Below are 27918 nucleotides of genomic sequence, written 5' to 3'. Positions count from 1 at the left end.
ACTGTGTACTTTGCCCGAGGTTAAGTTTCAGAAGTCAGGATGAAACGTTTTGGGTTTCTGTTCACACAGTTATTGCAGGCACCGCGGTGGGGACCGCACAAAAGAGACGAGGGCTTGCGGAGAAGGGGGTTTTGTGTTTTAATGAGGGCTTAACACGCTGGCTGCAAGTCCTTCCCGCTCTCCCCCGCCCAACCCCCGCCGGGCCCAGTTTTGCCCCGCCGCATCCTTTCCTCTGCTCCTCGCGGCCCCGCGCCGGTCTTGTGGGGGGGACGGAATGGAGTGTCAATGGGACGCCCTAAGCTGATCCCTAGAAAATCAGGAATCCGTCCGTGGCGCAGGGTTGTGATGAATGACAGACGCCCCTCTCTCAAAGCTTCCTCTCCTCCACGAAAGCACGGAGCCGTCCCGGAGCAACGGGTCTCCGGCTCGACCGCGACCCACCCGCCGCGCGCCTGGCGGTCCCCGCGGCTCCGGGCCGGGCGAGCCCCCACGGCGTCGCGCGCTCGGCCCGCTGCGCTCCAGCCCTCGCGGAGGCACCTTGGCGTAGCCTGTTCAAGCAGCGCGACACGACACGCGGGAAGAGCCGCTAGAAACACGTTCTGAAAGCACGTCTGTCGTTCTCACAAGCCACGTTGTCCAACGCTCTAAAACTGGACTCGAATTCGTGCTTCAGAAAACCAAACTGAGTTTCCCGAGCGCCGATTTTTTCACGAGCGGCATTCTCCTTCACTCTGCCGCGGCGACTGCACACACCAAGGGCAGTGGAGACTCGCCATCCTCTGCATAGTCCAAGCCCGAAGAGCTCGAACTTGAAAAACGACTAAAATGGGGTCCTGAAATACCTGCATCGTGGGTCTAGTCTTTCCTGCCACCAGAACCGACACAACTGCGGCTCACGGTCCCCTCGGCGGGGCTTACTATCCACGGCCCCCGTGGCCCAATGGACAGAACTGATTTCGAGCAAAGCGAACGTCACAGGGGAGCCGACCTCAGACCCTCCGACGGCCGGTGGTTAGGTACCAGGTCGGGGAAACTCTCGTCCTTATCTGTCCACAGCCCAGAGGCCGCGAACCAGCCTCGGGAGTTGCCAGGGAGAAAAGCAACTTTGATTTAAGGGTTTCAAAAACCCCAGAGGGCAAATGTGACCCTCCGGGTCAGCCAGTCAGCACTTTTGGTCCAGACAGGGGACAGCCGAGTGGGGCGGTTCGGTTAAGCCACGGCGCCTCCCAACGTCACTACACGCTCGCTCACACTCAGCCACGCGTTTGGGGTTGTTCTTCAAACACAGAGCAGCAACTTCCCCCGCCAGACTGGGGGCGGGGGGTGAGGAGGAGGGCCGAAACCCGAGGTCGGGAGCCCGCCCCTCTACGCCCTCCCCCGCCGCGCCCGCGCCCGCGCCCACGTCCGCGTGCTGCCCTAGCGGAGTTATCAACCTCGCGCTCACGCTCGCCGCTGCCCCTCCCGCCCGCGCGCTGCTCCCGGACGCGAGGTGCGCGGCAGCGTTCCCACGCCTCGGCAGGAGGCTCACCGCGAGCAAGGGCGAGCGCGGCCCCGCCCCTCCGCCCCAGCCAATCGCGGGCCACGCCGACCCCAAGGAGGCGGAACCCGGCGGGGCGGTGGGGGCCTAGGCGCGGGAGGCGGGCGAGGTAGCCCCGCCCGCGCGGAGGGGCGTGGCCGGCGCCGGTTCTTGCGGCGGATCCCGGCTGCGGCGTGGGAAAGAGCCGCGAGGAGCCGACCGCGTCGCCGCGGCAGCCGCGCCTTCCCGGGCCCAGAAAGGGAGGGAGGAAGGGAGGAGGCAGGCCGGGAGGGCGCTGCGCCCCGCTCCCCGTCGGCGGCTCGGGCTGGGCAGTGCCCCGCGCCGTCTTCCCCGCGATGAAGCGCCCTTGCGAGGAGACGACCTCCGAGAGCGACATGGACGAGACCATCGACGTGGGGAGCGAGAACAATTACTCGGGGTGAGCGCGGGCTCGACGGGAAGTGCCCGGAGCCCGAGGCGTCGGGGAGCTTTGTGCGCGAGCGGCCCCTTGGAAATCCCGAGGCTCCTCTCCGCGGCGTCCTAACGGAGCCGGGAGAAGTTTTGCCCGGGAAACTTGGAGCGGTGGGCGCTCACGGAGCGTGCAGTTGGGGTGGGGCGAGGGGTCGTCGGTTTTCACACCAGGGGTGGGGCGGAGAGGAGAAGGGACGCGACTGAAGCACGGCGCAGGAGTTGGCGAGGGAGGGTCCCCGGCTGTCAGCGTTGGGCGCGCGGACCGGCGGGCGCAGGCGACGGGCGACGCCCCCGCCTCGGGAACTGTGGGAGCACTTTCTGGATGGGCCAGCTGGAGAGAGAAACAGACTGATGTTATTTATTTTTCAGGAGACGAAAAAGAGGACGTGTCTTTTGTCATTAAGAGCAAATTAAAGCAATTTGTAATCTTAAGGCTACGTAGGTTGAGCTTTCCAGGTTGACTGTGTGTGAGTGGGCGGACGGGAGGGTGAGTGACAGACGTAAGGATCGTTTCGGACGGAGATCATCTCTGTGACTCCTTGTTCTTAAGTGTGGAAGAGATCGGGGTCGTGATCACAGAAGCCAGACCTCCACTTTCCAGGGACAGACGGAGATTACCAGCCATTTTAATGCCAAGGCGGGTCAAATGATAATCGCTTCTAATTGGCATCCCCACAAGCTCCTTAATTATAAAGAGCAAAATTCTTCCTACCTTGGGAAATCGGGTTTTCTTTCCACGTCGTTATTCTAATAAGTACACACCAAAGCGTAAAATCAGCAACGGCAGAGATATTTACATGAAACGCTGTTCGCGAAGTATCTTTTAATTATTAAAGCGTGCGTCATCTTAAAAAATGAGATCTGAAAAACAGAAGTCATGTGAAAGTCGAAACCAGTTGGGACGGGGTGGGACGGAGGGGGACAGTTAACTCAGAAATAAGATCCAGAAGTGCGAGGTGAGGTAATAAGAACCTGGTGTGTGCAACAGTCCTAAAATGAAAGAGAACAAATAACAGGAACCTGGAGAATTTGAGAACATAAAGAAGCATAGTATCCATGAATTATGAAGAGAAACATGTACAAACTAGAACGGATGACAAAAGCTGTAAGTGACAAAATAATGATTTGATTGCACTTTCAATGTAAAATATCTTTTCATTAGTAAACTCAAGATGGATTGCAGCTTCTAGAGGTTTAAGTTTAGCCTGAAGACTAGGAAGTACCTACAGTTTTATTTTCAAAGTAAAACATTTACCTAGTACTTGATCTCATTTTAATTTCCCTATCAGTGGCATATTTAATTGGGGCATTCTTTTGGAAGATTTGTATATAAAACGTAGCATTTGTCATTTTTTTTTTCCTGTTGTAAGATATGACTGAAGTTTTGAAATAGTAAGATAACTTCTGTTTATTTTGAAGATTGCATCTAGGGACAACAGTTTAACATGTGATGACTGTCTATCTGTTTGATAGTGGTGCTAAACATGGCCTTTATTTCAAAATTAGCTTCGCTTTGCTTAGTATATCTGACCAAAGGTTGGAGGAAGGATGCTATTAGAGAATTAGTTTATTTTTAAGAAATTTTTATGAGTGGAGCTAGGAAGTCCTAATAACTGACTTCTCACTCTGACTGCTCGTAAGTTTTTCACTGCAAGACTTTAAAGTTTAGGGATGTTTTTGCAAGTGGATTTAGTGTCTGGATGACTTGTTGAAAAAGCAGGGAGGGCATGATTCTTACCTGAAAATAGATATGAGGACTGAAAACAAAGTATGTTAAAAGTTAAGAATTAAGAATAAAATAACACAGACCTGCACTGTGCAATCACTCAGTGTTTAATGGGTGCCATGAAGAAACCAGAAGAAACCATTGTTATGTTAATGCAGCACCTGACATACCGTTCCTATTTCATAGGCAAAGTACTAGCTCTGTGATTAGATCCAATTCTCCAACAACAACATCTCAGATTATGGCAAGAAAGAAAAGGAGAGGGGTATGTGATTTTTTTTTTCTTTTTATTTCATGTAATCCAGCCTAATGTGTAACAGCTGTATTCTTCCATTAAAAGTAATTTTATCATTTGTGTATTCATAAACTTTTGTTATTGTGTTGCTTCCTTTGGGATAGATAATAGAGAAAAGGCGTCGAGATCGGATAAATAACAGTTTATCTGAGTTGAGACGACTGGTGCCAACTGCTTTTGAAAAACAAGTAAGCTACCCTTACCCCTGACTACCCCACCAAAAGCCTCAAAAAATCTGATTCTCTCATCTGGGAATGTGGGTTCTTGTTAAAGCTCATTAAAATAATGGTGTATGTGCCCTGATCTGGCACAGAGCAGCTATTTCAATAAAATGCTTTGTTGTGGCAAAACTATTAAAAACATAATCCATCATGAAGTTGAAAAACATTTCCATTCTTCAGCTTATTTTTCCCTTAAGCGTAAAAGTGTTCATGCTTTCTCTGTTCTTTCTATGAAGACCAGTAGTGGTTTTGTTTAAAACTGAGCTGTGTGTCGTGCTCTTTTAAAAAATATATCATGTGAAATTTCATTTTTGTGTCAAACAGTTAAAAAAAAAAGTGCTTTTTATTTTAAAAATAACCAAAGTCCAGGAAGTAACATCTCTAGCTCTATTTCCTAAATGATAATACTAATAAAATCTTTTTTACCAAATCACTTGGTTTCATTTTTAGTGCCTGGATTAATAGAATAGCATTCTAGTTGTGGCATCTTTTTGGAAGTTTGGTAAAAATAGAACTAGTCATAAATTTCCTTTTTCAGAATTCAGGGTATTTCTTTACCCCCCTCCCCCCAAAAAAAAAAGATTTTACACACTTAGAAAAGGGAGAAGCCACATGTTTAAATTTTCCTTTGTCATTTGGAAAAGTTTTATATCTCTTGCCGCAATGGCTAATGACAGATTTCTATGAGCATCTTTCAACGAATATGGTACCGTATGCTATTGAAAATACTTTGAATTTAATTAAAATAGGGTATAAGGCAGCAGTGTTTGTTTATTTCATCTTGTTGTTTGCTTCATGAACCACAAACACAGCAAGCCCTACAAAGCCCTTGGAAATTATCCAGAAACTGTTATTTTGCTATTTATCATTTTCACTGAAACTGCTGTGCATTTTCATGGATATATTTAAAATTGACAGAAGTACAAGATGTAATACGCTCTTGATTGTACATTTTTGAGAGAAAACAAGATACCTATATGCTGAGGCTGTCTTTGGTAAGCTAAATGTAATGTGGAAATTGTAGTTTTGATAAGTAACATTTTCAATGACAATAGGCTGAAAATGAAAAATGTCAGTAATCGGTGTTTTCATTTTGAGTACTGAAATGTCTGCAGTTATGAAGAACAGTCAGTTTGGTGATTTCCCCCCTCCCCTTTAGTTTGTTGGGTTTTTTTTTCTTAAATGTCGACTTAAAACAAACCTTAAAAGCAAACCTCAGTTGTTTGGCAGTTAGTTACCATAAACACAGGCTTTCCCATTTGCCAAGCTTGGCTACCAACCCTAGTGAGCTGGCCCTGTCACAGTATGATTAGAAGAGTGTTCTTTCTAGCAGTTTAAATAACTCTGGCACTCTCACCATGTACAGGGTGCTGATAATTTTCATAAAACAAGTAGAGCGTACGAACCTGAAAAAAACTTGAGTTTCCTTTTCAAAAAGACATATTGGTTTAATTATTCAGCTTTTCCAGGAAATTAGAAGCCACCCACAGTTCTCTGAGGCAGTTCAAGGTGGCACATTTTTATTTCAGTTGGTTTCCAGAGGTTGCCTTATTTTAAAAAGAAGGACATATAAATATATTTCCAAAATATTTTATTAAGAACTATTGTAAGGGGCTCAAACCAATAATAAATAAATAGGTGCCGTTTATTGCCATTAAGCATTTCTGATGCTTACTAGATGGGTAGTAAATTATGCTTTCTTGTTTATGATTTTGGAATTCACAGTGACACCTGCTGGTAATTTTTGGAAAAAAAAAACAAAAACAAAACCAAAAACACCTTAAAAGTCTCCCCTTTATTTTATTTTGTTTTCTTTTATTTTGTTTCTGCTTATCAGGGGTGTGTCTTAAAGACTTATTGCAACTTTTTATTTTTGAAAAATCTAATTTTCTAAGATTCTGTCTCCTTATACTTCAGAGTGGGATTTAACTGATCTAGTACTGTGGCATTATATAAGACTACAGGATGTCCCCTAATGAAATATAAGGTAGAGATTGGATGTAAGGTTTGAGATTTTTGCAGTTATAATTGTTGTAGTGGAGTGATTTTAGGAGTATAATTATTCTTAGGATTAAAAAATTGTTATGCCTTTTATTCTTTAAAAGATAAATTGGCAAATATCTGTTATTAAGTATGCAACACAGTCATTATTGTTTACATGTAAAGTTTGCAAAGAACTCAGATGTTTCTGTGAAAAAAATTAAACTTAGAATCTTCTAATGGAAAGGAAAATTGAAAAGTCAGTGTACAATATTCCATAGAACTTCCAAGACTTTATTATTTGTTTATGCAGGGATCTGCAAAGTTGGAGAAAGCCGAAATATTGCAAATGACAGTAGATCATTTGAAGATGCTTCAGGCAACTGGGGGTAAAGGTAAGTAGGTGACTTCATTTTTACCCCCTTTCTACCTCTTACTTCTCATTTTTCCCTTTAAGATTATAGGAAAGTCATAGTTGAACAGTTCTTTAACAAGCTGAGATAGGAGGTCCTAGATTAAAGCTGTGGAAATCAATGCTAATGGCAGGATTGAACTCGTGGGAAAGAACTTCTGGAACAAAAGAAGCACTTGACCCTGGGCTTGTGTTTGCTTTCATAATACTGTGGGAGTAAAGCTTCATTCACAGCAGCCTGGTCAGAGATTTGTTTGGGACCTCAGGAGCACATGCTGGAATCTGTACAGAAAGACAAAATAAACACACAAACATCCAAACATAAACAGGAGGTTAAAGACAATCTTTTTCTCTTCTCCTTTCCCTTCCCTTGAAACCCACCCCCCACCCCCTACCATTAAATCAAGACTAGGTTTCAACATAAGGCAGCCATTCCAAAGGAATTGACTTGAGCATTATTTTCACGATTTTCAGATTTTGGTTGCTCTTGGGTTTAGACAAGACAGAACATTTGAAGTATAGGTAGTGAATCTCTGTACTGAAAACTATTAAGGGAGCAGAGTCATTCCTGCAGACAGCAAACAGGAACAGGTACACTGGGCCCAGTGCCCGGGAGAGACGTCTTCTGTACTGGATAGTGATTTAGGGCACAATCATCCAGAGGTCAGAGATGGGCCCTCATGTCACATTTAAAAATGAAACGAGATGGGATCAGGAGGGAGACAAATCATAAGAGACTCTTAATCTCACTAACTAAGGGTTGGGGGGGAGTGGTGAGAGGTAGGGCTAGGGTAGCTGGGTTATGGACACTGGGGAGGCTATGTGAATGCTGTGAATTTTGTAAGACTGATGATTCACAGACCTGTACCCCTGAAGCAAATAATACATTATATGTTAATAAAAAAATAGACTTAAGATCCTGAAAGCTGTAATATCCATTCAGATTTCATGATCCCTCTTCTACTCAGACTTGATTTTGCCCTTTTGTATCTTTTTCATCCTTCAAACAGGCCTTTACTATTCACCTTCACCAAGAGTGTTTTGTTAAGTAATATATTTGATAAGTGAGTAGGGAGAGGCTACCACCACGAGGGGCTAAATGCTGCCCTCCACCCTGGCGGCTTCTCTGTTCAGCATTAGCCTTCATTACAACATAGTATCACAGTTTGTCCTAGATCAGAGCAGGGGCAAGGCATTGGAGGTAAATAGCAGTTTACTGATGGCAATGAAAGTACTGAAGTATTTAACTCCAGTATGGCCATACTGTTGAGGACCTGTGGAACATCAGCCCTGGCCTTCACTGTCCTTTACCTGTATCAGGTATGGTGGTGGGGGGGGGGTGATCACTGTAAAGAGAAGCCCCCTTGGTTTGACTTAACCTCAGTTGCACCTTCCATAGAAACCATCCTGAATGGGTATGGAATTGTGATTTCTAATCATGAAAATGTAGCCCTCAGCATAGGATGCAAAAACTTTTACATAATAGAGAAGAGAACTGGATGAAATCGTAGAAACCAGTGATCCAGGCCAGCTTGGCCATTGCCTCGCCTTTAACCCAAGACAGAAGTGCTCTGTTGTGCTGTGAAGCCTACACTAGCATTCTGAGCTCTAAAGCCCCTCCTGCCCCATGATTTTAATTCTGCACCTGCCACCTCAGGATAGTAGGAGACAGACTGAGCTGGTGATGGTGCAGGAACAGCAGTCTGATTGCTCTGACTCTCTTGGTGATGTCCAGCACAAGGCTGAGAATTCTTATCAGGGTTTCAAATATTTGGCATGAGCTAAACTTCTAAAGAGTAATATTGTTCTTACGCCTTATTATAAAAACTAGTTCCATTCTTGGTTGCTATTCTTGGCTACCTGAACAGTCCTAAAATTCATCCCAGAATAGTTTATGAACAGACATTTGCAAGCAAGTGCCATACAAGTTGCCTGACTGCCAAGTCATTAGAGAGGTCATCCCACAGGAGAACATATGGGCCTTGAAGGTGGGGGAGGGCAGTTGGCAATTTGGGCTTACATCATCCAAGACTCACAACTGCTGTGGGGGCCTCACAGTGTCGTGGTGAAGGACAGAGACTCTGCAGTCGGGTTGCCTGGTTTCCAATCCTAGCTCTGCCATATATTAGCTGTGTGACCTTGGGTAAACTACAAACCTCCTTTGCCCCAGTTTCCTCATCTATAAAAGGAGTGATGGTGTCTATCTCACAAGGTTGTTGGGAGTGTATTCACCTTAAGCCACACAGCAGTGATGGCACAGAGAAGCAATATGGACCCAAGTGCTTTCATTATTGGCCCAAGATTAATCCTAGGGGATAGCTGCTCATCGTCATTTCCGTCTGCGTTCAGCAATAGAATAGGAATTACACAATTTATATTCCTTAGTACACAACAGAGAACTCAGCCATATATAACAGCATACAACTGGCAAACCACAAATTTCAATAACTTTCTGCCCACTCATGAAAATTCTTGGAAGCCCCTGGGGTTCCAGTTCTGTTGGTCCGTTCTTCATACTAAATTCTCAAATTTAGTAGAGTAACCTACTACTTCTAGATCCCTGTGTGTTTCTGGACGCTGTCCCCTGTTGATTACACCCCTCCTTCTCATGAAAATTAGAAGCCTACAAAGCCCAACAAAGAACCCTGAGGGTTCTCATGTGAAATCTTTCTATGGAGGTGTCTTCAGGAAGAGCTTTCCCTCTTAATCCCAGGGACTTTGTTGCTATCTAAACTGAAGTCCTGGAATAATAACTATTTTTGTTGCTGATCTTCCATATTTCATGATATTCTCTTACATCAGATTTGTGCTGTCATTGTTACTGTTTTAATGGTAAATATTTTTACCCCATATGTCTTTGGGGGACTTTCAAATTTCTGCTGATATTCTACCTTTAGGAGTTTGAATATTGTGACTTCTATTTTCCAAAGTGCTTTGATGATACAGTAAGATGGTTTACTTTTTAGATGACAAATGAAACAGGTAATACTTTGATCTGCAGAAATGTGGAAAAGATAATGTAGTAAATGCTTTAGGTAAAAATAACTTTGAATGTAATACTTCTTATTTATGTGTGCCCATATCCAAAAACTGAGTAAAGTTTTAATTTGAAAATTGCTAAAAAAAAAAAAAAAAAGTTGTAAATGAAAATCTGTAAAGGATATATTTGTACACATTAGAGGTCACACATTCGAAGTGGTGACATTTCCCCAAATATCTAATTAACATTCTACCCTAAATTTGCACTGATAATAATGATACATTGCTATTTTTTATCTAATTATTTTATTTGGATAAAAAGTGATTCTCATATATGTGACTCTGCTCCAGCCATTTTTAATGGTAGTAACCTTAGGTGGGGGTGGGGAGCAGGGGGCGTGCATGTATAGATACTGAAAAATTAATACACATTTTTTTCTTGGGTGGATGCCAGGAAAATGTAAGCTAACCAGTGAAGGAGATATATCTTTGAATTTCAGGAAAGCAAGGAATTATAATAATCTCCTATCAGTAAAGCAGCCTTCTATTGCCTGATAGAAAAATAAGATCTTCAAATTAGTAACCCCCAAATTAAAAAAAGATCTTTTGTTTAATGAAATTTTTTCATATAATTTGCTAAAAAAAAAAAAAAGAAAGAAAGAAAAGAAACCCAGGTCAGGAAGCATGTATGAATTTATTAAGAAATTCTAGCACGTTTTTAAAGAAAGTCCTCAAGCTGCTAACATGCATTTTGTATCTCTGTTACAAATGCCAAGAGTGAGGATGTTTCAGATAAACCCTTTAATCTCCATCGCATGTGACAGAGACAGAGAGACTGAAACTCTGTACTACTGTGAAAAAGTTTACTAGGGAATTTCACTGTCACAGTACAGAAAAGGACCGCCCCCCCCCCCTGTTTTTTTAATGAAAGTATTGGAAACACGGACGTTCTTAATTTTTTCCCCCACGGTGATATTTGGTTGCAAGAACCACCATAGTGTATAGCATTGCTAGTGTTGTCACACATGTGAATTGCAAAGTTAATTTCTTCTACAAAAATTACAACCAGAAATAACTGGCAGCATTTTCAGAAAGGGTCGCCATTCTCCTTGAAACTTGGGAAGGACAGAGGGGAGCACAGTTGGTGGTTCCTCATAGTCACCTTACCGGTTTCTCTCGCTCTCTCCCCCCCCCCCCCCCCCCCCCGCTGTCCCCCTTCCCCCCTCTCTTGCTCCATCCCCCTCTCAGGCTACTTTGACGCGCATGCTCTGGCCATGGACTTCATGAGCATTGGCTTCCGGGAGTGCCTGACAGAAGTGGCCCGGTACCTGAGCTCCGTGGAGGGCCTGGACTCCTCCGACCCCCTGCGGGTGCGACTGGTCTCTCATCTCAGCACGTGTGCCTCGCAGCGGGAGGCGGCGGCCATGACGTCCTCTCTGGCCCACCACCACCACCCCCTGCACCCGCACCACTGGGCGGCAGCCTTCCACCACCTCCCCGCGGCCCTGCTCCAACCCAACGGACTCCACGCCTCCGAGTCCTCGCCCTGTCGCCTCTCCACCGCTTCGGAAGTGCCTCCTGCCCACGGCTCCGCGCTCCTCACGGCTACGTTCGCCCACGCCGACTCTGCCCTTCGGATGCCATCCACGGGCAGCGTTGCCCCCTGCGTGCCACCTCTCTCCACCTCCCTCTTGTCCCTGTCCGCCACTGTCCACGCGGCCGCAGCCGCAGCCACCGCCGCGGCACACAGCTTCCCTCTGTCTTTCGCGGGGGCCTTCCCCATGCTCCCACCTAACGCAGCTGCGGCCGTGGCAGCCGCCACAGCCATCAGCCCGCCCTTAACCGTGGCAGCCACGTCCAGCCCGCCGCAGACAAGCGGTGCAACAAACAGTAAACCTTACCGACCCTGGGGGACAGAAGTGGGAGCTTTTTAAGTTTTCATTGGACTTTTTGCAATAGTAACTGAATGTCCTTCATTTCAGAGTCAGCTTAAACCTCTGCTGCACCCTGAAAGTAGCCATACAGATGTCTACAGATCCACAAAGGAACAATAAAGCTATTTGAGACACAAACCTCCCAAGTGGAAATGTGGTATTATCTTTTTTTCTCGTGTTTTGTTTAAGGCAGCTTGGTAACTGACATCAGCAACTTTTGAAACCTTCACACTTGTTTTCATTTAGATGTTTCCTGGAAAATATATGGACTGTATCATCCAGCAGTGCATCAGTATGTCTGAATTGGGGGGAAAAACAAAACAACAAAGAAAACCTGACTGGATTCTCTTGAAACTAGATGGAAAAAATATACTCGTGTTTCATAAGTGATAAGTGCCTGAGCTAGTAAAGTTTTCTTCTGAATATATAACATTGCACAAGTAAAGAAAAGTGTAGAGGTTAGGTTAAGGGAAGGGACAGAAGTCTTGCATTAGGTTGCAGACATTTTAATAAGGTGCCAGAGAAGAGTACTCTATTGAAACCAACAGGTTTTTCTTGGCCAAAAGGATTGCTGAAAATAATTTTCAAGTTGAAAGACCTAGTTTTATCTTAGTTTGCTTCTTTGTACAGACTTGCCTGCAAAGTGGTGACATTTAGCAATGCATTGGTATAAGCAATTATTCCATCAGTGCTCAGATTAACAACCATTTCTGCCCTGCCTGCAAGCCCCCAGGCACTTTTTTCATGGTTCAAAATATGGTGCTTCTTTATGTAAACCGTGCATTTATAGAAAGAGTGCACCTAAAAGCAGTTGCCTACCATGTGCCCACCAGAAGCTATTTGATTCATGCCAACTTGAAAATTCTCCAGTTTGTAAAAGTTTAGGTTAATTTATTGTTTCGTTTAAACTATTTTTACATATTTATCCTCTTCATTTTGTCCTAATAATGTGTAATATCTATTCTTGTCACCCTTTGGGAAAAGTTGCATTTCTGGAGATGATGAGACAGGGAGAGAGCATTGGGAAGAGAAAAGCCACGATTTTTAAATGCTCTTTGTCAAGCTCATGATTGCATTTGATCCCAAATCAAGATGAATGTATGCAGTGGGATATACAGAAATTATTTTTGTTCATACCTAGACTAGTGCTACATAATGGTGTTTTTCTTTTGTTTTTGTTTGTTTGTTTAGTGACAACATAATCTCTTAATACATTGAAATTGAGCACATGAGATTTTATGTTTGAAAGATAAAGACACAGCATGTATTCTTATGCACTTCATTTCTCTGCTGTGTGGAGAGAGCAATAAACATGAGAATGTTAAACATTATGCAAAATTATACTTTTTAAATATGTGTTTTAAAATTATTGTACCCAGTCTTTTTTTCATTACTTTGTAACCTTTTTCTATGCAAAAGTCTACATATCACTAATTAAATGAAGTCCTTTTTGACTATTTTCATGTGGATGAGTTGCTTTGCAGAATGGAAAGTTGACATGAATTTCAAGCAAGGCCTTCCTTCATTGAGAGTTTAAGCGGTGGCTTTTCTTTTTCTCTTTCAGAGTCATTTAATATAATTCACAGCTTGCCTGAAAATAACATTTATCTGAGCTTGTAAATCAATTAGGCATAGGCAGGTATGACATTATTTGGAGACAGGAAGTAATTTCCTCTCCCTTTGATTCTTAACCATGGTTCTTGGAAAAGTGCAAATATAAGAACTCCAGATAATAGTAAACTGAATCTAGGATAATAAGCTAGAATGTGTCATACGTTTTTTAACTCAAAAACGTTTGTAGAGGGTTTTTAAAACATCATATGCATACGTGATAAGCATATACATGCTTCCTGATGATAAATCCTTTGTACCTACCTCAGTGAAACTCTTTTGATGCTGTAAAAATTAATGCACATATCTCTCCTTCAATGAAGCCTAGAAGAGATTATTTCAGTACCTGAAGTTATTGGGCCAAACATAAGAAAAGAATTTAAAAAAGAATATTTTTATTCATATCAGTTATGCTCACAGTTAAAGAGTGTGAGGTTTCCTATATTATTTTAGTTTTGAAAAATTAAGTATATTGTTGTTCTAATTTTTGTCTGTAAGTGGAAAAAAAATAAGCAAAACCAGATCACTTTGTTCCTCCTCTCTGTAAGTTCTGTGGTCATTGTATCTTCAATTAGCTCTGATGGAATTAGGTAGTAAATAAGAAAATGAATTTAGTAGTATTTGAAGTTTGCTTTTTAATCATGGTTTGTGGACAATACGCATAGAAATAATTCTTAGTTTAAGATCAAAAGCTGATTCTGTGCCTGTTGTAATGTCAGCATTCAAAGAATTTCTTTCCTTTTTTGGAATGTAAACTATTTTTGAGATCAGGAATTTTTATTTTTAATTCTGATTAAATATTTTAAGATAGATCCTCTTCCTCCTTTCCGCCCTTTCTTGTCCTTTTTGTTTATTCCTTATATTTTTTCCTTCCCAGCTACATATGAGTTGTTATTTTTCCAATTAAATGATTAAAATATTTGCCAAACAACTTGCCCATAGTTGCTAAGGGTTGTCATAGTTCCTAAAGATAATTGTTGTCTGTAATTTTGGTCATGTGAAGTTAATTGTTTCTTGATAAATGTTTCACATCATCAGCTATTAACATCACATTTCACTGTTAAAAAAACAAAATGCGACTAAGTAAATATTCGACAATTCATGAATTGGGCAGCATCCCATCTAGCAAATAGAAAGGAGCGGGAAGAAGCCATACAAAATGGAAGGCTTTTATAGGCAGAGGGGGCTGAAAAAGGAAGTTGGTAACAAAGAGTGGATTGTTTCAGGCAAGGTCACCTTCCTTTGGGGGAGGGGAGTGGTCTGTCACACAGATGACCTCACTGTTACTGATTGGTTAATTCCAGATTGGCTAAAGTTCACTGGTTGAAAGTCACTGCAATTTGGTTAGATATTAAGTCTTGGTTTGCTGATACGGGGCTTGCACAAGTGGCTCCATTTTGGTCTGTTGTTTCTTTTTAACAACTGCTCCCATCTCTGGTCCAGTGTTTTGTGAAAGTGGTATCCCACCCTTAGGTGGGATTTTCATGTTCGTTCCCAAAATAGAAAAAAATCAGTTTTTATGATCCAACGGGAAAAGAACTTTTAAAGTTTAATTTATTGGTGGCTTTTATTTATGCCAAAGTTGGTCCTAAAATTAACTCAAGGGATTTGGATAAGATAAAAGGAAAGAAGTGACATTTTTAGAAATTTGTTTTTCCCCAAATGTTAAAAGCTATATGCATGCCTAATGCTAAAAAAAAAAAAAAAAAAAGTAAACAATTTAGCTGATACAAACAAACTCTAATACTTTATGAAGCAGTCTTCTTTTGGAGAACTGCAAAATGGGGCAGAAGGTAGAGAGATTTTATAGGATAAAGCATAAAGAACAAAGAAGAGAAAAATGGAAAATATTTGATTGGCAGGGTTATGCTATCAACCTTGCTTAGAGTGAGAAGAGTTGGCTTGGCATTGGAGTATTGGCTAACTGGATATCCTGCATTTCTGCTCAAGGGGAACATTTACAGAGACTCAAAAGTTATATAAAGTTCCATTTGCTGATGGAGTGCCTGGGCAGTAGTGGCTTCATCCTGGGCCTAGAAATGTATTTCAGTGCTCATTAAAACACATTTCTGTATTTCACATCAGTGAGCCAGTAGGTCTTTACTGAATGCTATGCCCAGCACTGTGTGTACATGTTAACTTGCCAGTGACATGTGGTACATGCACATGTGCTTCTACACGCTAACAGTGAAAGCTATGGCTGTCATTCTAGCTCTTTACAAGGACCCTGAAAAGAAGAACGTGCCTAGAGTGTGAGGCCAAGGGGTTTCTGAGAACTAGTTAGAGAGGCCTGTTGGTCTCTTTGGGATCTTTTGCTATTATAAATATAATAATCTTATCATTTGAACAAATCCGAGGCATTTTTAAAGTAAATTGAAACATAAAAAAGGCCAAATATTAATTAGCACGGTGGCTCTAATAATCCACATGTACATATGTATCGTAAATCTTAATGAAGTGTTTTGGATCATCTTTGTAATATCAACTTGTTCCTTTTCCAGTCATTCAAAGTAAGAATGTTCACGTTAGGTGATCATCACAAAGTAATTTCCGTAAGTGTAAGATTCCAACAGTTGCAAGATACACTATTGGGTAAAGTTCAGTTTTTAAGGAAAAGAGCTACCACAAGAGCACATTACCCATTGATCATAAGACATTCCAATTTCCAGAGTGTAAAAATGAAAAAAAAAGGGGGGGATACATCTTGAATCTGAAGCAATACTGTAGTATAATAACATAATTCAATGCAAATTTTAAAAATACATTGCTATGGGGTATCTGGGTGGCTCAGTCTGTTAAGTGTCTGCCTTCAGCCCGGGTCATGATCCTGAGGGCCTGGGCTGGAGCCCCATGTCTGGCTGGCTCCCTCCTCAAAGGGGAGCCTGCTTCTTCCTTACACTCTGCCTGCAGCTGCCCCCGCTTGTGTTCTCTTTGTCAAATAAATACACAAAATCTTTTTTTTAAAAATCCATGGCTAGAGATATACAGAATTAAGATGTGGCTGACTTAGTTCACTTTAAAAATTTCTCATCAGGATGGGGTCCTAGTCAAATTATGAATCTGAATTGGTTTTATAAGTTTTTTTTTTTTTTAAGATTATATGTATTTGACAGACAGAGATCACAAGTAGGCAGAGATGAAGACAGAGAAAGAGAGGAAGGGAAGCAGGCTCCCCAGTGAGCAGAGAGCCTGATGCGGGGCTCGATTCCAGGACCCCGGAATCATGACCTAAGCTGAAGGCAGAGACTTTAATCCACTGAGCCACCCAGGCACCCTGATTTTGTAAGCTTAATGACCTAAAGATAGATATATTTTTGAAGCCTTTTATGTTTTTATTGCCCAATGGGACTATTCCCAGCTCTGCATTTTACTAAAGAATGGAGTTTGACTTCCCTTGTAATTCTTTTAAGATCTAAGCAATAACTGAGGTTGTGAATATTTCAGCAACTAAAACAAAGAACTGCAGTAAATATGACATCATAAACTGTGACTATAGCTCAAATTCTCTGGAAGGATAAGTCTTTGAACTCAGATGGGAGAATTTAAAAAGAAAAAAAGCCCCTTAGCTTACATCGACAGTCTTGTATGTGGGGCCAGAGGCATTTGAGAAATGGTTCCCTAGGTACCAGGTAGTACATTCTCCCATCTTTCCAACTTCAAAGGAATAGACAGGAATGGGTTTGGTCAGGGAATTGGGTCCTCTTAGAATGGAGAAACATTACCTACCTAAATCATAGATCGAATAAAACATGTTAATACTAACTACAAATATTGTTCAGTTGTTCTCTGAATAAATAAATTCTATGCTATGTGTTTAAAATTTGTTGTCTCATTTAATAAGCTATCATATGGAATGCATATATTATTGTAACTGTCCTACAGAATGCATATATTATTAACTTTGCTTCACATATTAGGAATTGGAGAGTAAGAGGTTAATTGCCCAAGGTCATACCTAGCAGTTTGAGCTATGACTCAACCCAGGCCTGTCTGATTCTTCAGCCCATACCTTTGAACCTTTAGGCTATGGCTTTTGACACTGCTTTTTCAGACTCAAGAATATTTCATCAGGCCTGGAATCACTTTGAATTATTGACAAGAGTAAATCTCTCTATCATATTAGCATAAAAATATCTATCATCTTACCCTTTTAATATATGAAAGGGTTTTAAAAAAAAGAATAGCTCGGGATGCCTGGGTGGCTCAGTTGGTTAAACAGCTGCCTTCAGCTCAGGTCATGATCCCAGCGTCCTGGGATTGAGTCTCACATCAGGCTCCTTGCTTGGCAGGGAGCCTGCTTCTCCCTCTGCCTCTGTTTGCCACTCTGTCTGCCTGTGCTTGCTCTCGCTCCTCTCTCTCTGACAAATAAATAAAATCTTAAAAAAAAAAATAATAACTCCACTTTATTCCATCATAGAGCATAAAAGGAAATAGTTTTGGCAGTTTTCTCATTTTAGCTTTCAAGCAGGTCATACCTACCTTACCTTAATCAGTGAGCCTCAGTAATGGCTACTAAATTATCTCATTCAAGGTGGTTGGCAAAGGTAAAAAAATGGTGAACTATTGACAAGGTGCCTGGGGGCTCCTGGCTGGCTCGATCGGAAGATCATGCAACTCTTGATCTTGGGGTTGTGAGTTTGAGCCCCACTTCAGGTGTAGAGATTAATTAAATAAATAAAACTTAAATAAATAATAAAATAATAAATAATAAAAACTTTAAAAAAGAGAGAGAGAGAGTGGGGCACCTGGGTGACTCAGTGCGTTAAAGCCTCTGCCTTCGGCTCAGGTAATGATCCCAGGGTCCTGGGATGGAGCCCTGCATTGGGCTCTCTACTCAGCAGGGAGCCTGCTTCCTCCTCTCTTCTGTCTCTGCCTGCCTCTCTGTCTGTCAAATGAATAAATAAAATCTTAAAAAGAGAGAGAGAGAGACAGAGATGAGGTATCTGAGAAAATTGAGTTTGAAGAAAAAATACCCACCCCGAGTCTCCCACCGGATGTAAGAGATAAGAGGTTATGGGTGGGGTCTGGGGATGGGATGGGGGAGAATGCTGGATCATTCTGAATACTTATATATTCTGGGTCCATCATGTCATAAACCAATACTCGTCATTTGGCCTACAAAGACTTGCCCAGTAACCCATCCACTGTAACAATTCTCATTATCAGGAAAGAATTTTGAACTAGCCTGAACATTCTGGCCTACTGTTAAGCATGTTTTCCAATAGCAGTTAACAATTTATATGTGTATAAATTTTTTTAAAGTCTTATAACCAGAGGCATTTTTATATGCCTCTAAATTCCTAGTCTTCTAAGAACTGAATATTTTGTTTCCTTGACCTTAGTTGTCATTCTATTAGTCTATGGGAATGAAGAGATTCATGCATATGAAATGGGTATGCATGTAATACAATGTCTCATAAGGGTTTTCATTTTTTGGTTTTTGGTTTTGTTTTTTTAAGGGATAGACCGAGGCTGAGTATCTTTGACAAATTAACTAAAGTTCCTTGCAATTAAGTGTGCATTGCAATAGTTTTGTGTTTTCACCACAGTGATAACAAAGTCACGCTTTCTCATGTGGAAGAAAAAGTATTTTGCTTAAGAATTGCTGTCTCACTTGTACAAGTGGGGTGATAAATTTTAAATTGCTCATAAACTCCTAAATAACTGAGTATTTTAACTGAGTTAACCCCTCTTTTTTGTGATTATAAGCTATCAAGCTGAATATTATTTACCATACTGTAAAACTCTGCTTCCTAGATCTTTCATCACTTCTTTTTAAACCTTTCCTTTAATTACAGAGAACATAAAGACTTTTTTTTTTTTTCACCAAAACAATCCAACTAGCACTTTGTGTAGCTGTTTGTGTAGACTTTCTCCCAGGCCAGCAATGGCTGGCCTCTTCCTTGTCCTATCTGGTCCGCCCCAGTATGCCTGCTTTAAATAGGCTTCCCTTGGGGTCTGGCAAGATGACAGAGATGTGCTCACAGTCAGGAGGGCAAAACACAGAGGCACATAGACCAGATTTTATTCTCATCATAATATATTTCTCTGTCACAGTCACACGCCACCTCCTGAACAGGAACTAAGCCAGCCACTTTTTTTTGTTTAGCAAACACCCACTGCTAGGTTTATTTTATTGTTTTGACAGCTTTCTATCAGAAAGATAAGCATAGCACAGTACAAGTGGCTGGGTGTGGTAGCTTCATCAAGCCCACAGTCTGGTGACCCTCAGATGAGGGTACAGCCAAGGCTGGTAAGCAAGCATTGCCTCTGATGACAAACATCATTTACTCCTGCCATAAGGAGGCTTGAGGGGCCACTGTGCCCCCTTTCAAGGTTCAGTAAGCACCCCCACCCCATAGATATCCTTAAGCCCATCCTAGCTGAATCATTAAGCAGGGTTAAGATAAATGTATTGCACCGAAGGAACAGATTCAAACACCAAGTGCCTCCTGACCGTGACCATCATAAGAACGGGTTGCAGCAATAAACCGATGAATTATCTGTCTGGCGTTGACCAGTTCTCAACAACTGAGAACACAGTTCCTTTGATGTGAACCATCAAACCTCAAGCTTGCCCAAGAGCAGGAGTTATAGACAAAACAACACAGGAGCAATAACTCAACCTAAATGCATTTAGCCACTTTTCCAAATGACAAGGTCTGGCAAGCAGCTTCCTTACTCTGGGTATCAGAAGCTTGAGATGAAAGGAGAAACAATGTTCACCATTGTTTGTCACCAGGATATGATGTAGCGAGAAAAGTGATGGAAGCTGTTTGTCCAATTGTTCCTTTAAAATATATAGCTTAGGAGTTAAAATTCTGCAAGTGTATCCTTGACTGATACAGCAAAAACATACAAGGAGATGGTTTGCTTAATAATAGTGCAACTTCCCAGCCATATCCAGGAGAGTGCATGTTTAATTCATTAAATCAAGTCTATTAAGCAGTTTTGTTTGTTTTAAGATGTGGGAGCTTATTAAAATTCTTGATACTTATTTAACAGATCACTTACAAATAACTTGAAATCTATATTTGTGATTCTAGTAAAGTTATCTCTATTTTACTCAATATATATGTCATTTTTTAAATCCCCAACTCTTCAAAGAATATAATAAATAGTATAATAACAAAAAGGACAAGTTCTGAAATCAAACAGATCAAGATATATCTTAAGATGCATTAACAGTGTGAGTTTGAACAAATTACTGAATCTGGGTAAGCTTTGTTTTTTAATTAGCAAAATAGGACTAAAAACAACACCTATCTAAATACTAAAAACACTAAACACTAAAACAACACCTACCTCACAAGAATTTTCTGAGGATTAAGTGAGATAATGTTCATAAGATCTGGTACATAATAAATTATCAATAAATGGTAGCATAGGTTATTCAAATTTAGTTTATTGAAAATGTCTTAAGATCCAAATAAGTCTCATTCAGTCCCATTCACACACCTTTATTCAAATTCATACCAAGTTACTTCCTCAATGCATATTCTCTTTACATTATTTGCCTGTATATTTTGCTTTATATAAAGAAATTTGCAGATTTCCAAAATTTCAGAGTTAGAAGAATATAACCTAGACTGATGCTTCATTTTATGGAAGAAGAAAACTGAGTCCCAACAAAATTAAGATCATCTTTCCCACAGTCCTGTGACACAGATCTCCTGATTTCTAATGCATGGTTCTTTCTGAGACAACAGGACAGTAAACGTTTTCTTTCATATATTTTATATTTTAGATGCCAAAGCTTTGTATTTTGTTGTGCGTGAGCTGAATAGGTCTATTGGTTGGTTAAGAAATCATGCTTTATGTTTCCCGTCTTCAAAAGCAATGGTTATTAGACTGATTCAAAATAAATACAATGGAGTAATGTCTCTTTAGAAGAAAAATCTTGAATCTAATGAATATGGCTGAGATTGAAATTCTATTACCGTCTTTAAATGATGTCCTTCACCATCAAAAGGCAAATCACGCATACACAGGTGAGCAGAGCTGTGCCCCTTTATGGCCCCTCAGGCAGAATCTTCCCTTGGCATTGACAAAGCTGTGGATTTACCAGTGACAGGTCAAGGGCTTTAGGCCATGCCTCTCTTGCTATCCTCTGTAGCTCTCCAATGCTCTCAGTATGAAGACAACATCCTTACCCTCAGGCTGAGAGCCATGGAAGAGCTATCTCCTGCTCACTTCTTAGGTCTCTCCTCACTTTGCCTTACCACCTCTGACTTGCCATCCAGCCATCAGGGCTTTCTTTCAGCCCCTGATAATCTCCTTCCTGTCTCCTGCTACCAGCATTTGCACATTTTCCTTCTACTTAGAAAGGCCTTTTCTCTCCTTTTTACCTAGGTAACTCATCTTCATTTTTCAGATCTCAAAAGATGGATGGCTCTGCTGACATCTCCAACTGATTCAAAACCCTAGTGTGGAATCACGTACGTCTCCTTATGGAATCTGTAAGTTGCAATTTAAATTTGTAAGGATACGGTTATTTACTATCTCATCCACTGTGTGAAAAGCAAATGATAATGACTACTTTTTGCTCATAGTAATTCTCCAGGGCTTCTTTGACTTACGTCTGGTACAGAAAGAAACATCAACAAATATTCGCAGGCATTGGTTAAATGAATGACTATACGAGTGCATGACTGAATGAGGAATGAAGAAATAAATGTCATAAGCGGGACCTGCGTCCTTGCTGTGTTGGATTTATTTATTTTTTTTTTTAATTTTTCTCTTTTTAGGATTCTATTTATTTATTTGACAGAGATCACAAGTAGGCAGAGAGGCAGGGAGAGAGGGGGGGGGAAGCAGGCTCCCCACTGAGCAGAGAGCTCGATCCCAGGACTCCGGGATCATGACCTGAGCCGAAGGCAGAGGCCTTAACCCACTGAGCCACCCAGGCGCCCCTGTTGGATTTATTTGAATTGCTTCCCTCAAACTTTAATCTGATGACACAGAATATATGCAAGTAAAATTAAGCACAACTGATGAAATGAGAAGCAAGAAGGTAAAAGAATACAAATATCCTCTATTATTCCCTATAAATACAATAAACTCTAGATTTTAATTATACTCAACATTTCCAAAGTAAGTGTGTATTACTTGGATTAAATGTGTCTGAATGAGACACACGAGTCTATGATGCCACCTTGTGGTTTATCTTCACATTTGTCACTTGCAAAATGCCTAGAACTTTCCTACTTTATAGAAAAGCACCATTATAAACTATGGCTATGGAGAGGAGTGAGATTTTGCTCAACGAAATATTGCTGGCATACCATCGTCCCAAAGAGTTTGCCCAAACATAGCATTCATTCCCTTTTGTTTTTTAATTAAATATCGAACTGGTGGAGAAAACTAGTGTAATACGTTATAAAAAATCAAATGAGAATTAACAACTGAGTATAACCAGGCTAGAATTACCAGTATTTCAAAATGCCCCTGCATGTGTCTTGCCAAATCCTTCCTCCCTCTTTTCTATCAACCAGCAATAACCACTCTCTTGCTTTTCTAATTTATAGTTTGCCATCTGTTTATATATTTACCAATGAACACTATTTTTATTTTAGCATTTTAAAACTTCAAAAAATGGAATCATTCTGTATTCAATTTGCTTTTAAATCATATTTTTCTGGATTCATATGTTGATAAGCGGAGCTGTAATCCATTTATTTTCACTACACTGTAGTATTTCATCAAATGTCTAAACCACAATATACTTAGCCACTCTATTCTTTTTTTTTTTTTTTAAAGATTTTATTTATTTATTTGACAGAGAGAGATCACAAGCAGGCAGAGAGGCAGGCAGAGAGAGAGGAGGAAGCAGGCTCCCTGCTGAGCAGAGAGCCCGATGCGGGGCTCGTATCAGGACCCCGGGATCACGACCCGAACCGAAGGCAGCGGCTTAACCCACTGAGCCACCCAGGCGCCCCACCACTCTATTCTTAATGGCCATTGAGATTGCTTCCACTTTGGGTCTATTATGATGGTGCTGCAGTAAACATTCTATGTATCTCCTGGTGCCCCTGTGCAGGGACTTCCCAGGGGTTGAATTGCTGGGCATGGGAAACTCCAAGTCTACTAGATAACACCATACTGTTTCCCGAAGTTATTTTAGCACGCCAGTTTACACTTCCATCATTAGCATGTAAGTGCCGTTGTTCTGTTGTTCTACATCCTTGTCAACACTTGATATTAAGATTTTTTTCATTTTTTAAAAGATTTATTTATTTACTTATTTGACAGAGATGACAAGTAGGCAGAGAAGCAGGCAGAGAGAGGAGACAGCAGGCTAGATCCCAGGACCCTGAGCCACCACTGAGCCACCCAGGTGCCCCAAGATTTTTTTTTTCATTAAACAGAATCTTTTAAATTTTAATTTGCATTGCCTAATTACAAAAGAATTTGATACTCTTTTTTTTTTTTAATTTACTCGTCACATAGTTTTCTTGAGAGAAGTGTCAGTTCCAGTCTTGCCCCATTCTTCCATTTTTCCACTCAAGAGTCATTTGTATTGCTCCTATGTGCCAAGTACCAACATAGCCTTGGGGATACAAAGAGGAATGTGATACAGATGTTGCCCTCCCGGAGCTCTTGGCTTACTATCCCGTTAGTGCCTTCAGGCGTCATCCTAATTACCGAGACCAAAAAACAGCAACAATTTTCGGCCACCAATGATATGATTATCACTTTGCAAGGCAGAAGAAGTATATTTTATGAACTCTGACATCTAGGAATTTATGAAAACATAACTTACATAAAACTATAGCATGTTATATAAACTACAATGTGTTATGTGATATAAATTATAAAAATTCATAGGATGTGACAATCTGGTAAAAAATCTAGTCATGTCAGTCGCAGTTTAAATTTAAATTGCTTTCCTTTTGTGTAACAAATGTAAAAGCATTATTTTTCTATAGCCTACCTATTAAAGGAAGAATATTTTTAAAAGAATCATTTTTAAGTCAATAAAATAATAATGATCAAATGGAGATGTGGTAAAGATGATTTTTAAATAAATAAAAATTGTACCAAAGAGGGGGGAAAAAAACACTTTCACAATCAACACGCTTATCCATAAATGTAAGTACACTGTCTTTGCTGTTGAGCTTGTTTCTTAACTAAAAGTTTTCCACGGTGCCTGGGTGGTGCAGTTGATTCAACATCTGACTCTTGGTTTCAGCTCAGATCATGATCTCAGGGATTTGGGACTGAGCCTAGCTTTAAGCTGCACCTAGTGTGGGGTCTGCTTGAAATTCTCTCTGTCCCTCCCCTTTTGCCCCTACCACTCCTGCTGTCTGTCTGTCTCTCTCTCAAAAGTAATAAACAAAAAACCAAACAAATGTTTTCCACATGTTTCTATGGAATCTGATAGTCCCCCAAACTACTAGAGTTGACTCTTACTAAATTTTTCATGCATGGGATTCAACTATAACTTTAAAAGAGAACCTGAAATGTCATATACTTCTGTGTCACACTCCCTATGAGCCATCCTATTTGTAAAGTGTGCTCTAAAGAAGATGCCAATGTGCCGCCAGAAAATTTGTTGTAGTGTGAGCAATCTAAAACAATATCAGATTTAGGATGGGCAAATCAGGTTGGAATCCTGGTTTCCCCACATACTTGTATGATTTCAAATAGGTTAAATAACGTTTCTGAGTGTGTGTTTCCCAAACTACAAAACAAGGCTAATTGTTGTATGAATTGATTTGATTATTGTAGATAAAGGGCTTAGTTCATTCAGTGCTCAGAATCTGAAAGAATTCATTAAATTGTGTATTAAGATTGACTCAGTGTAATTCCTTTTCTGCTTCTTCCAGTGGAAATACAGAGCTGTGGTTCATTTTAAAAAATGGAATTATGAGGGCTGAACATGTAGATGATTGTTTTCAAGTGAAGTCTTAGCAATCTACTCCTTGATTTAATCGATAAAGTAATCCATTAATTCAGCACCAACCACATGTCAAGCAGTGCACTAGATGCTGATGAAAGTCCTTCCCTTCCTTCCCTCCCACCCTGCTTCCTCTCAGCCATCTTAATATTCAATTATGCATGGTTTGATGGTTTTGTGTTTAAAATGAAATAATTTCATATTTGATGATTTTGTGTTTAAAGTGAAATAATTTGACAAGTTCAGAAAAATGTTTCTGGTATGCAGCAAATAACCTTTGCTTTCATCTGTGCTGATTAATTACTTTCTACTCCTTCATATTTAAGGAAACTCCTCATATGTGGAATATTTCTACAAACAGTCCTTCAGCATTTCCCCCTTTTCCATAAGGACGGAACAGAGCACAATATTCTGGCTCTACAAAGCAGCAACTTTGTGCTGTGTGTATGTAATGTGATATAGTACTGCTGTGTCTAAATGACATTATTTAGGAAAGGTGTACTTATTTGACTAAGAATAACAATTGTATTGGTGTAAGGTGTACTTATTTGACTAAGTGTATTGGTGTAAGGTGTACTTATTTGACTAAGAATAGAAATTGTATTGGTGACACCAAGACTAAATGAAATAAAACTACACTAAAAAATTAACCAAGCAGGGAGCCTGGGTGGCTCAGTGGTCAAGCGTCTACCTTCGGCTCTGGTCATGATCCCAGGGTGCTCCCATTGAGCCCCACATGAGGCCCTGAATTGAGCCTCCCATCGATCCCCACATTGAGCCCCATATCCAGCTCCCTGCTCTACCAGAAGCCTGCTTCTCCCTCTCCTACTCCCTGTTCTTGTGTTTCTTCTCTCTCTCGATGTGTCTCTCTCTCTCTCTGTCAAATAAATAAATAAAATATTTTTAAAAATTAACCATGCGAGAAAAACATCTTTTATTTTTAAATATTTAAATATTTTAAAATACCTATTAGTGGGTACACTGCAATTTCTAGACTCTCTTCTTTAGCTTCTTTAATCCTGACTTGTACTGACTCAAGTACTTCAGGCTTTCTTAGTTTGTTCTCCTCCAGTGGAAGTCAAGCCTTCAAACCTCGCCTCTTTATGCGGCACTCAATCTCTTAGGAAGCATTTCTACTTTTGGGCCTTCAGTTCTCACACTTCAAAGCAGGATCTCCTCCAAATCTATCATTATCAGTCAAAAATTTCACTCCATACATATAGGACAAATTCACTTGGATGACTCTTCAAACCAAAACTTACTGTAACACAGCTTCCTGCTTTACCACGCTCCCGGTCAGCACCCTTTCCAAATTAGTGACCATATTCAAAACCTTAAACATGTTCTCCTTTGACTTTTTACACAACTGTGATGGGCAGTTTTATTTGCCCCTTTATGTGCTGAATGGGGGTCAAGTCTCCCCTCGCTCTATTTCCGTCCATTTTTATTTTAATTATGTACAGAGGACCTGGTCAGCCCCGGGTTGGAGTGCTTGCTCTATCTTCAGTGCTTTGCTTCTCCTTCCACAACGTTCTGGCACTCTGGTTTCGTTAAGGAGACATGCACTGGAACAGGGAGTGCCCCCATTTCCCCACTCACCACTCTCCTCACGGTCTTTCTTCTTCACGCACCTTCCTCTCTATCCAGGCCTCCCCTTCAGGTCTCACAAGACCTCCACCTTTCACTTTGTTCCCTTCCAACCCTCCAGTCCCTATCTACGTAAAGCGTCTCAGCAGGTGCTCCAGCAGGTGGAACCCAATGTGTACATTCTCTTCTGTGCCAACAACCCCGCGGACGCGTTGAGGAACAGGGATAGAACCTGCCGCTGTATCTGGGCGGAAATGAAGGCGTGCGTTAAATCTTAGATTAAGTACCATTTAAAACCAATTCAACTTTTATGATCGAGCAAAATGAATATGATTTTTTAAAAAACAAAACTGCTAATAGGAACTCCTAGTTTTTAAAAAACAAAACTGCTAATAGGAACTCCTAGTTTTTAAAAAACAAAACTGCTAATAGGAACTCCTAGTACTTGCAAAACAACTTTTCCCTGACCGGGAATCGAACCCGGGCCGCGGCGGTGAGAGCGCCGAATCCTAACCACTAGACCACCAGGGAAGTTAGCACTAGCTGTTCTTGAATTGTATTTGCCACTTTAAAAATCTCTACGTCAACCAGACCGACGAAAGGAGAGCTTCTTCGCTCTAAGCCCCACCCACTCCGTTCCCATTTTGGGTCACGGCCTCCTAAACTGAGGCAAATTTTGCGCGCTCCCAGCCCAGCACCCAGGTGGCTCCCGGGAGTGGAGGGAACTGGACCCTCCAAGTCCGACTGCCCTGCTAGAAAAGACTAATTACACAATTCATGCTAATTATGTAACATAAATATCTATACCAATACAGATGTTAGAGTACCGCGGGAAGCTTGTCACCTGCTTTGTTATTTTTTTGAATCATCTAGCTGCTCTTTCTAAGTCTCGCCTCTGTCTCTTTCTGACCTTCCCTCCCGCGCAGACGTTCAGTCCCACTACACCTGGTGCTAAGTCTGAAGGCGGACTGTCACCCGCGGGGAGCCTTTCGCGTAGTGGAGCTGGCTGTGACACCGCCCCCCGCGGCCGGCCGCGCGGGCTCTGGGACTGCGGGGGACCAAGGGCCCCGCGGCCTTCCAGGACGCGATTATCTGGCTGTCGTGATGATTACTTACTGAGTTAAGGACAGGCTCCCGAAGCTGGGAGCTGGGGGGCCGTGCCTAGAGCACTGCGGAGAGCATCGGCCCCCGGATCCGAGGAAACCCTTCCGACCCGCAGCGTTTCCATCATCCCCGCATTTTTGAAGTGTTATTACCCGGGCAACGGCTTCACGGCTCAGCGTTCTG

At 41.4% G+C, this 27918-nt stretch overlaps 1 protein-coding gene, 1 long non-coding RNA gene and 1 other non-coding gene across 5 annotated transcripts; 1 reads left to right on the top strand and 2 right to left on the bottom strand.

The window, feature by feature from the left end:
- The first annotated feature begins 617 nt into the window (after positions 1-617).
- Positions 618-11672, top strand: HEY2 (hes related family bHLH transcription factor with YRPW motif 2). Of its 3 annotated transcripts, none has more exons than XM_045066401.1 (5): positions 618-1023; positions 3900-3978; positions 4113-4196; positions 6523-6604; positions 10849-11672. In XM_045066401.1, exons 1-5 carry the CDS (start codon positions 941-943, stop codon positions 11532-11534), a joined length of 1014 nt encoding a protein of 337 aa, XP_044922336.1. In that variant the 5' UTR covers positions 618-940; the 3' UTR covers positions 11535-11672. The 3 variants fall into 3 exon arrangements, with proteins under 3 accessions (XP_044922336.1, XP_044922335.1, XP_044922337.1); XM_045066400.1 differs by lacking the exon at positions 618-1023 and adding an exon at positions 1643-1955; XM_045066402.1 differs by lacking the exon at positions 618-1023 and adding an exon at positions 1962-3092.
- LOC123387855 lies at positions 6483-27918 on the bottom strand. Its single transcript, XR_006602359.1, has 3 exons — positions 27748-27918; positions 26644-26875; positions 6483-6903 (listed from the first exon to the last, which is right to left on the bottom strand). It is a non-coding gene; the product is annotated as an uncharacterized LOC123387855 (long non-coding RNA).
- Positions 27091-27162, bottom strand: TRNAE-CUC. The gene has a single exon. It is a non-coding gene; the product is annotated as a tRNA-Glu (tRNA).

This window comes from Mustela putorius, unplaced genomic scaffold (assembly GCF_011764305.1).
Source record: "Mustela putorius furo isolate JIRA1106 unplaced genomic scaffold, ASM1176430v1.1 tig00003863_pilon_pilon_pilon, whole genome shotgun sequence".
Classification (NCBI taxonomy): domain Eukaryota; kingdom Metazoa; phylum Chordata; class Mammalia; order Carnivora; family Mustelidae; genus Mustela; species Mustela putorius.
The sequence above is the reverse complement of the archived record's forward strand: the minus strand, read 5'-3'. Positions and strand labels throughout refer to the sequence as shown.